Raw genomic sequence first — 10,774 nt, forward strand, 5'->3', positions numbered from 1 at the left:
TGCTGCGCCCTGGGTGCTGGCGGAGTCGTGGGGCAGAATTTGGAGACACTCTGGGCACGGCGGCCCCGGGGAGCCCTGAGTGCAGAACGGCGGCGCGCCGGCCTGGCTCGAGCTCTAGCCAGGAGGGAGCACCTGCCGGTGGTGGCCCAGGGCCTGCAGCTGGCCGACCCGCTGCCCCGCCGCGTGGCCTCCCCCAAAGTGCGCCGCCCCCTCTCTGATTCCTACCTTTTAAGCGGGAGCAGCGCCGGGCCGGTAGGTGCCAGACCGCGCGCTGGCACTTCGCGGGGCCAGCAGGGGAGTGAGGAACCCGTGGCTGGGAAAACCTGGGCTCAGGCGATTTGCCCATGGGTGGCAGGAAATTCCACCTCCCCGGCGGCAAACGCAGCCCCTTTAGCACAGAACACGCCGCGGCCTGCGCGCGCACGCGCACACGCAGCCACGCGCGCATCCCCCGCGCGCGCACACACGCACGCACGCACACACGGAGGGCAGGTGTGAAGCCTGTCGCTGGGCAGCCGCATCCCCCTTTGGTGTAAAGGAAATGGAACATCCTTCAGGTCAGCAAGCTGAGCCTCTTGAGCGTTTGCCCCGGGGTGTGAGAGCAGAGAAAGTTCCTACACATCTTTCAAATTGAGAAAAATTGCGGTAGAAAGGAGGCGGTTCGACGAGGTGCAGCGCCTCGCGGGTGGAACCGTGAGCGCCGAAATGAAAGCACCCCTTTGAGGCCAACAGTTGAACCTTTGCAGAAAGGAGAGAAAGAAAAAAGAGAGAAGGAAGGAAGGACAAGAAAGAACGAAAGGAAGAAAAAAGGGAAAGGAAGAAAGGAAGAAAGAAAAAGAAAGAAAGAAAGAAAGAAAGAAAGAAAGAAAGAAAGAAAGAGGATCTGCTATCTATCGGAGTTGTGTTTCACCAAAGGAACGAAAACTCTAGCCACCTCAGCATAAATAAAATCGAAGGAATTTTATCTTATATGAAACAGTCTCTGCGCCAATGCCTCGCTCCCCCAGCTCGAATCAAGCCTCGGACAGTTTTCAGTTTTTACGTGTTGTTTATTCTCTAAACCTCCAGGCTGCGATTACCTAGGTAGGTCTTCAGAGCATCACTTCAAACACTATCTCTTGGAGGAGCAGTTTGGAACCGCACACGGCCTCTTGACTGCAATAGTTGTTCTCTGTTTGGGGAACGAATGCAAACCCCCTCTGGCGAACTCGTCTGGGACAAAAGGCTTCTCTGTCCAACGCGACACACACAGCTCTCAGACTGCTTGCCACGCGAGGGTGTCTTTCCCGGTCTGTCACTCGGTCAGACACGGGTGACCGAGTAGTGCGGAACGCCCCGCAAGAACACGCATAGGAGACAAGACTGCTAAGAGAGCCTGGGAGAGCCATCCCCGCACTTCAAACCCCCTTGTTCTCCCCTCGACTCAGCCACGAAAACTAATTTTTGCTGGGAATGTAAATGCACACTTTCTGAGAAGCTAGTCTTTTCCTAAAATTTAAAAATGATTGTTCTTCGCCCCTTCCAGATGGATTTTTTTTTACTGTTTGCCAATGGGTTGCAGATGGCCAAGCCTTCCACCAATCCGGTTAACTGCTTATGAAATGTACACGGGTTGATTACAGCTTAAATATTGGAAGAAATTACTCCGGGGACACTCCACATGTGTCTTTACGGTAATTATGAAATTAGTCAATTGTCACCTCTGTAAACAAACTTCGTTTTGAAAACAGCTGGTGAAAGCAGATGACACTTTTGGTCACAATTGACCAAAAGTATGCACAAAACTGTATTTTTCTGTTGCGGAAAGGACTTTAGATATTGGCGGGTACAGTCTGGATGGTGTTGGTTTGTTTTCACCGAGTAATCTGACCGGCACCCAGGGCCCGGGCCTCCATCCCTACAAAGTGTGCACCCTTACCACTGAACTACATCCTCGGCCCCAGTAAGGCTTGTCTTCATCCGAAAAGATGATTCAGTTCCGTGTCTTAAGAAGTGGGAATTGAATTGAGTTGAACACTCTGAGTTAGACCACAGAATGCCCTTGGGTGCTCGTCTGCGGGGCGTCGGGAGTCTGAAACCCAGTGGCTGGGTTTCTTGACAGTAAAAGAAAAAGTGGCAAAGAGAAGGGAGGAGAGTGGGCGAAGTACGTGTGTGTGCGTGTGCGCGCGCGCGCGCGCTTGCCTATGTGTGCCTGTGTGCCCGTGTGTGCGACCGAACGAACTTCGCCTCGGCTGTGTCTCGGGACCCGAGAAACCGCGAGCAAACCTGTGCCTTTAAGACTCAGTTGCTATCCAAACACAAGTAAACAGAGTGGACCATTAGCGGGCGCCGGGCGCGGAGGCGGAGCCAGGGCGCACTGGGCCCCGCGCTGTGGCGGGACGCCCGCCCGGAGGGAAGGCGGGGCCGCTACTAAAGCCCGGGACCCGGGGCGGCGAGCAGCCTAGGGAAGGGACGCGGCGGGGACCGAGCGCAGCGCTCCGCTCGCGGCCGGAGGGTGATGGCCCTGCGAGGCTGCAGCCTCCGACCTCACCCGGAGTGGGCGGCGGCGGGAGACTCCCGGGGGCGCGGGGGTCCCGGCGCGCGCTGAGCGCCCGGCGCCCGGGGTTTGTCCGAACTTCCACGTCCGCGCCGCTCGGACCGAGGCATCGGGGATCCCGCTCTCACGGCTGCGGCTCTCCGCCCGCCTTCGGATCATGTCCGCGGCTCCCGGGACTCCGCGCGGAACCCCAAGTTTGCCCGGCGGGGTCCCCGTGACCTTTCCCAGCCGCGCGCCCGGGTCCCCGGAGCGGCTGTGAGCCGCGCGGGCCGAGCTCTCAGCGCGAGGTGAGTGTCGGGGCCGGGAAGGGGCTGCAGGCACGCCGAGGAGAGGGGCGCCGGGGGTCCGGGCGGCGCTTCGCGGGCCCCCCGCGTTCGACGAGCCCCGGAACCGCGGAGAGCTGCTGCCTGGGGGATGTGCTCCCCGGGCTTTGTGTGGTTCGCGCTCGGCCCGCTCCAGCGCTCCACTCCGCGCCGACCGACGCTCTGCGGCTCTGCTTTTAGTTTTGTTTTTGCGATATTGCCTCGAAGCGCGCCCGGCCGGGCTCCTCCGAGCGGTTGAAGGTGGCCAGAGCTGGAAGTCCGCACCCGCTGCGTGCTTCCGACCGAGCCCCCGCGTCTCTCGGAGTCCCGGTCCCGGGGCTACCGCGGCCCCGGCAGCGCGGGCCCGGCCCGGGCCACCCAGCGCCCGCCTCGCCTGCGCGTTTCCAGGAGAGGAATGGGTCGTCTTCGAACCTGTGCGGGCCTTCGAAAAAAAAAATTTTTCCCCCCTCCCAATCCTCTCTGTTCTGGAGGAAAGGGAATAAATAGAAGGCCAAGTTCCGTCCTACAAGCCCGTTCCCCAACACACACACACACACACGCACACACACACACTTTGAAGGGGCGTCTGAGCTCGGGCCACAGGGAAAGGCGTTGCACAGGGTGAGAAGTGGGAGAAGAAAAGAAAGGTGTTTGTGCAGCGGCTCGATCGCCTACCTGTTCTTGGTAGAGAACAAAAGAGCGCTGGCGTTTCCCGGAGCGCGGCCGCGGCGCAGACAGCTCCTTTCTCTGCTAAACAAACTGCAGTCGGGAGCCCAAAGAGAAAACAACTGGGGCAGGGGAGCGAGGGAGCAGAAATTGAGCCCAGATTATGCGGGCAGCGTCTTAATTTAATTAGGTCCCGCGGAAGACCGAGGCGCTTCGAAGGGACAGGAACTTCGCGGCCGTTTTTCTCGGTTTACCTGGCCGGTTTAAAGTTAAGATTTTTTTAAATGAAGGCTCTTCCTAGACCCTCCGGGACTACAGCTCCGTGATGTATGCCCAAGACGATTGTTGCTGGGACAGGCTTTCGGTGAGGCTGCGAATCTAAGGCATTTCTTGCAGAGACAGGTCTCACCAGATGACCCCTATGTGTATATTATTTTTAGATAATTCGGTGGAATAACACCATTACTAAAGGCTGAGGTTTCTTATCAAGTTACTGTGTACCTTTTTTCTCCAGTGTTTTGAAAGTGCCCTGAACTGAAATTAGTTATGTACACATCTTTTTGACAGCCTGCGCTGCTAAATTTTTACAAAACTTCTGTGCATGCCTGGAAACTCCCGTGAAGAACACTGTTGAAAGAAAACTAGGTTCAGCTCCATCGAAATATTAATGCCTTTTCATTGCTTTAAGTTCCTTTTCCTTGCAAACGGCAAGGTAATCCAATGGTCCCCTCCCAAACAGGATGGGGGAGAGTTGACAGCGCCCGAGACGCTCTGAAAACACAGGCTTGGCTCTAGACAAAACGAAAGTACTTTAGATCTCTTCAGTGACTTAAAATATCTCTTGACATATATTTCCAGCAAGTCAGCCAGATAGTGGAAATATCAACTCCCTCATTATTTTACAGCAAAAGTGTTGGGTGGAATTCTGGGTTGTTCCGCCTGTCAGACAGTTTCAGAAGTCATCAGTAAATGGCTTTGCCCTTTCTCGGTCCCATAACTTAAAACAAGCAGGGATCATGAAACAGCTTGTGTGTGACACTATGACACAGAATGATACAAGAGTGGTCACGGTTTGGTGTTTTAAACCATTGGGAGACAAGGAGGCAGAAGGTGGCACTCAGTTGCCTGCCCACCCATAAAGAAGGTGACACCGGTCATGGCAGAAGTCACTCCGTGCATTTGGAATCGAAATCACAGGTCTTGGGATACCTTCGCATCACAGCCACACACACATGCATACGTATATACACAGAGAACATGGTGGGTGTTGTGCTTTGCCTCCTGGATTTATTTCTAAGAACTGCAGTCCGGGAATGCACCCAAATGATCATTTTGGTTTCCTCTCTATGGGGGAAGGTAGCTTTTTTTAACACCAAGAGAAAAGACAAATATTTTGAGTCTCTGCAAAAAAAAATTTTTAACACCTTCATTATGCAGCAAACAGGAAATAAAGAGGGTCATGTCATTTTTTTTTAGGAGAGAAAATGATCAGAAATATTTGTTTCAGTTCTTTTTTTTTTCTTTCTCTTTTTCTTTCCCAGTCTATCCAGGGCTTCAGCGGTTGCCCCGGAACCAACATGCCTCTTGATTTGTGGTGGGAAAGTTGATTGCTAATGAAGGTTTACAGTTTTGGTTGAATGGTTTGAACCCTCTGACAGTTACCCAAGTCTCATTAACTCGGGGCCTCAACTCCCAGACCGCATACCAGGGGCAGAATTGGTTCATTAATAAATCCTTGTCTACGGGCCTTCCCGACCACGGAGGGAGCATAGGTGTGGGCCTGGGTGAAAAGCAGACTCGGCCTGGTCGGAGCTCTGGGCCACCAAACGTGGCCCACTCCGAGCGCGCCCCCGGTCACGCTTCCAAAGAAGAGACTCGCCGCGCGGCGTTGGGTGGAGAGGGAAGTCAGGACCCACGCGCCCACCCTCGTGCAGGATTAAAAGACCGGCCGGAGCGTGCTGGAAAGCGAACAGAGCTTGGCGCAGGGCACCTGGGGGGCCGCCGTCGGAGGCCAGGCCCGGGCCCGCCGAAGTGGCGGGAATTAGCGGGAAAGTGGGGGGCTGGCGGTGGGAGAAGGCGGCTCACCCTGCGCGCGAGTGGGTCGAGGCCCCGGTCGCGCAGCAGGCGGACCCGACTCGCTTCCTCCGACCCCGCGGTCCAGCGGCCGGCGCGGCCCGTTCCCCTCGGCCAGGTGGAGGCCAGTGTCTCGCGCCAGGCGGGGAAGCCGCTCCGTCTGCGATCAGGGGCTCGAGCGACGCGCCCCAACCATCTGGAAGGGATCTGGCTGGGGGGGGACGGGACGGCCCCCCGGAGAGGAGGAGGGGGCGCTCCCCGGCCCGAACCGGCCCCCGAGGTGTCACTTTTCCTCCCTGCGCTGATAAATGGCACGGAGGCCGGACGCGGCCAGGGCCAGGCCCCGAGGTCAGAGCGCGGGGCGCGACGAGCCGCACCGAGCGTCCCCGACGCGGGACTTAGGAGGCGCGCGCCCCCGCACGGCTCGGCCGGACCCTGGAGCCCCGGAGGCCGCGCGCCGACCCCCCGCAGCCCACCCGCCGTCCCCCCCCGAGTTCGGGCGCGCGGCAGGGATGGACACTAGACCCCGGCCTGCGGGCGTTGGCGTCGCGGGCCGTCGCGGTTGAGCGCTGGTCGCCCGAGCGGCTGGGGGGTGTGGGCGGCTGCCCTCGGGGTGACCTCGACCCAAACCCCTCTTCCGCGCTAGGCTCTCTCCCCGGCACACGGGTCCTCTGCTCCGTGCGTGCCGGATACCCCAATTTCCCGGGGGGCGCGCCCGGAGGGGTCCTCGCGGCCCTGGCTCCGAGAGGCCGAGCTCGGACGGACTCTTGGCTCCCCTTTGGGTGGGCTCCCGGGGGCGGGAGCGCCCACGGGCCTCCCCAGCAGCCTGACCTTCCCTCTCGTTCCCCCCTTGATCGTTTCTTCAGGGTTTTCTCCGCGGGCTGTCGTCTCTGCACCGGTGCCCCACGTCCGAGACCCGCCTCTGAGACCTGGAAGACAGGGGCAGCCCCCTCGGCCCCCCAGCAGCCGCGACCATGGGGAGCAAGGCCCTGCCCGCGCCCGTCCCGCTGCACCCGTCCTTGCAGCTCACCAACTACTCGTTCCTGCAGGCCGTGAACACCTTCCCCGCCGCCGTGGACCACCTGCAGGGCCTGTACGGACTCAGCGCCGTGCAGACCATGCACATGAACCACTGGACACTGGGGTACCCCAACATGCACGAGATCACCCGCTCCACCATCACCGAGATGGCCGCGGCGCAGGGCCTGGTGGACGCGCGCTTCCCCTTCCCGGCCCTGCCCTTCACCACCCACCTCTTGCACCCCAAGCAGGGGGCCATCGCCCACGTCCTCCCGGCGCTGCACAAGGACCGGCCGCGGTTTGACTTTGCCAACCTGGCCGTGGCCGCCACGCAGGAGGACCCCCCTAAGATGGGAGACCTGACCAAGCTGAGCCCGGGGCTGGGGGGCCCCATCTCGGGCCTCAGTAAATTGACTCCGGACAGAAAGCCCTCGAGGGGGCGGTTGCCCTCCAAAACGAAAAAAGAGTTTATCTGCAAGTTCTGCGGCAGACACTTTACCAAATCCTACAACTTGCTCATCCACGAGAGGACCCACACGGACGAGAGGCCTTACACCTGTGACATCTGCCACAAGGCCTTCCGGAGGCAGGACCATCTGCGGGATCACAGGTGAGCACAGCTCTGCAGGTGTGGGGGGCAGGGGGCAGCCCAGGCCCAGGAAGTCCCAGTCCCATCCCTGTTGTTTGACAGGATGGCCAGGCCCCCTCTGAGTTTCTCCAAAGCTCCTCCCCAGAACAGCTCCCTCACCCCACCCAGGAACAAGAAAACCCAAACCCCACCAGCCAGCCCCTTTTCTCTGCCTCCGCCTGCCGTGGTCTATTAGACCTGCTGGCAGAGGGAACTTTCCAGCACCCTTAAGGGATTCCAGTCAGGTGGGTTGGCCTTGATCCCAGGTCCTGTCCACAGTTGGGGGAGCAACGGAGCAAATGGTGGTGGTGGTGGGGAGGAGCAGGGACGAGCTTCCCTTTAAGGGAGTGTGTGGGAATGGCTGCTAGACCTTCCCTCGAACCACCGTCTCTGGGCTCACTCCCTCAACTCTACCCTCCCTCCCTCCCTCCCAGCCTCCCCTCCCAGCTGTCAAGGCCTCTTTCTTTAAAAAGTATCTGCGGGGGTTCTGGAGATGGGCAGAATTGTAAAACATCAGCCACCTCCCAGCCCTGACTTTAAAGGTTGCACTCAGAATGGCAAGTGAAGAAACGTCCTAAAGGGAGGGTTTTCATCCAATCCAGACTCAGGGCAGGGGGTGGAGCACAGGGACAGAGGGGGTGAAGCTCACGTTCTCTGGGGAATTTCTAGCTGCTCCTCGGCCAGGTGGAGATTAGGTTAGGGACCGATCCTCTGAGGCTGGTAAGAGACTCACTATAAAAGGAGTCCAGCTAAAGTGGGCCTAGCCTGACGAAACATGCTGTGGCCAGCCAAAATCCCAAAGAAAACCCTCCGAGGCTCAGAAGGGCTCCTTGGGCAAGCCCAGAGCTGGGAATCCGCTGGCGAGGGCGGCCAAGTGGAGATAAGCGGCCCAGGGATGTCTTGGGGCCGGTTCGCGAGGGTTAACCATCAACAGAACAGCCCCGCTGGGGGGATCCTGAAAACCTAATTAACGGGAATCCAGTTTCCTTGGTCTGGCCACCACTTTGTGCTGAATTAGTGTTCAAAGACCGCCCTCCCCAGCGCGTGCCAAAGCCGCTTCAATGAAACCTTATATTGATTTTCAGGTATATCCATTCTAAAGAAAAACCCTTCAAATGTCAGGAGTGTGGGAAAGGATTTTGTCAGTCTAGAACTCTAGCAGTTCACAAAACTTTACACATGCAGGTAAGTTTGTTTTCTTGTTTGAACGCAGTGGCTGGTTCCGTTTTGGTTTTTTTGGTTTTGTTTTCCCTCTTGAAAGTGTTAAAAGGCAGGTCGTCTGCTCTAAGGGGCTCTATTTAAGTTCCGTTCCTAGGTGGGGAAGGCTGCTCTCCGCCACCCTTTCTGTCCTTAAAATGAATCTTACCGAACATGAACATTTTATAGGTATTCTTTTTAAAAAAATAAATAATAAGCCCCTCTAGCTGAAAATCTAATTTTAGAATTATTACTTTTTTTTTTCACCCAATCTGCCCTGCCTTTAAAAGCTCGGGTGTTTGGGAGGAAATCAAGGTAATTTGGATAATGGGGGCCGTGGTGAAATCCCATCCGTGCGCTCTCCCAGTGGCCTCGTAATTTGTAGTTTTCAGAACACTGAGGAATAGTTTAATTTTCCAGCAAAGAGGAGCCTTACTCCTTAATAGAGGATTAGAGCGTTTCCTCCCCCTTTTCCTGCCTCTGACATGGTGTTGAAAAGTCCAGAGCCGGGAGAGTCCTGAGCCCACCTCCGGGGCCCTGGCACTTAACAGTCGGGTTGGCCCATCTCCTGGGTTAGGGGCCCTCACGGGTTCCTGCAAGTGCTGTGTGTCCCCAACCCCCCCTCCCTTTTGGCGGTGTTGCAGGCTGTGAGGTGCTTGAGATAGAAATCAGTCAGAAAGCTATTGAGAAAGGGTGCCGTGGGGGTGTGAAGGATTAATCCTTTGCCTTGCTTCACATCTGAACAGGAATCTCCACACAAATGTCCCACATGTGGAAGAACCTTTAATCAGAGAAGTAATCTGAAAACTCACCTTCTCACCCATACAGACATCAAGCCCTACAGCTGTGAGCAGTGCGGCAAAGTGTTCAGGCGAAACTGTGACCTGCGGCGGCACAGCCTGACTCACACCCCACGGCACGACTTCTAGAGAAGCCCGGGATCTGGCCCCCTCGGGCCCCGCTGCTCCCTCCCTTGTCACCGCCCCGCCCTGGGGGTCCCCCACCCCAGCCTCCCTCACAGACCCCAGCTCTTCCACAGCTGCAGCCGCCTCAGCTGCAGTTGTGGGGGGCGGCGGGTGGGGGCGGATAAAGTTGTCTTCTCAAGGACTGAAACTGTAGAGTCACACTCTGTCCCTTCACCACGAGCATACGCTAGTTTCTTGTAGATATTCACAGCTCATTTTAGAGCCGTGGACAGAATGTCATGGGTCTTTGGTTGTTTTGTTTGTTTTTGTATCTTGTTGGATGCACCTAGATATGGAAAATGGAAGCCAATTTTCTCTTTCAAGACTGTATTTTCAAAATAAAACTTTTTTTTCTTGTTTGTTTCAACTCTCCTGCAAAAGTGTTTTGCTGTTTGACTTGTGTGTGGGCCTCACTTGCACCCTTTTGGATCCCCTCTGGGTGCTGGCAGAGCTGGGCTGCCTCTCCCATCTTCGAATCTAAAGGGCAGGTTCTTTATCTCCCTCCATTTTAGAGTAAAGACCTTGTCATTCTCTTAGTGAAGCTCAGGCTCTCTGTGTGTGGTCGCAGTTTGGAATCGAACCCTGGTGCCATCTTCTTCATTGTTCCATCTTCTTCATTGTTTAAAGGAATTGAAATGGAAACCCTGAGATTTCTACCTCCTTTTGGTTACTTCAATGAGTATTGGTACTTCCAATAAGAGTGTTATGGCAATCAAAAACAAAAGAGTGTTATGACAATCGTCACTACTACCTGCCTGCCATGACTCGAAGGCACAAATGGGAAGAGGCATGTTGAAGGGCGAGGAAACTTTTCTCCACTCCTTGACCAATTGTTAAAGTTTATGGCAGAGGAGTTCTCCTGCCAGTAGACTTTGAACAATAATTTAGTACAGCAGAGCGAGACTTTATCCTGTACACCGCAGAGGAGTCAAAATCCTCCTTCCAAAGCGGGAAGGAAAGAACCCACCTCGGAAGATGGGAGCCAGAGAGGTGAAATGGCTAAGTCTCGCACAAACTATTTCATTCCAAGGGTGATCCTTTCTTCTAGAAGGTTTGGGTTTCTTTGTTAAAGCAAACTGAGGTCACCAGCAAGGTTTCCATCACTGGTTGGCCCTTTGCCCCTGAGAAAATGCCAGAAGTCCAGGTTCCTCTGTGTCTAGCACTCACGCTTTGGAAGGAAGCATTTTACCCTTTTCCAAATGGCTCCTAAAAGGGGGGGACACTGGTCTAAGAAGGGGAAGAAGAAACTGCAGGTCTGAGGGGAAGGCTTTGAGAAATAGCAGCTTGCCAGCAGAGGCTGAAAGGAAGGAAGGAACCCCACTAAACTGAGAGGAATCAGAATGTAGGGCCGAGGTCTTAGTGGGTTCTCACAGACTGGAACACAGCA

The 10,774-nt window shown here is 56.1% G+C and overlaps 1 protein-coding gene across 2 annotated transcripts; it reads left to right on the top strand.

Moving 5' to 3' along the window:
* Positions 1–6,536: 6,536 nt before the first annotated feature.
* OSR2 (odd-skipped related transciption factor 2) lies at positions 6,537–9,351 on the top strand. 2 transcript variants are annotated; one of them, XM_056124948.1, is made up of 3 exons: positions 6,537–7,207; positions 8,311–8,410; positions 9,169–9,351. In XM_056124948.1, exons 1-3 carry the CDS (start codon positions 6,552–6,554, stop codon positions 9,349–9,351), a joined length of 939 nt encoding a protein of 312 aa, XP_055980923.1. In that variant the 5' UTR covers positions 6,537–6,551. The 2 variants fall into 2 exon arrangements, with proteins under 2 accessions (XP_055980923.1, XP_055980922.1); XM_056124947.1 differs by having other exon boundaries at positions 6,552–7,207; positions 9,251–9,325.
* The last annotated feature ends 1,423 nt before the right edge of the window (positions 9,352–10,774 follow it).

This window comes from Sorex fumeus, unplaced genomic scaffold (genome assembly GCF_029834395.1).
Source record: "Sorex fumeus unplaced genomic scaffold, SorFum_2.1 ptg000053l, whole genome shotgun sequence".
In the NCBI taxonomy this organism is placed as follows: domain Eukaryota; kingdom Metazoa; phylum Chordata; class Mammalia; order Eulipotyphla; family Soricidae; genus Sorex; species Sorex fumeus.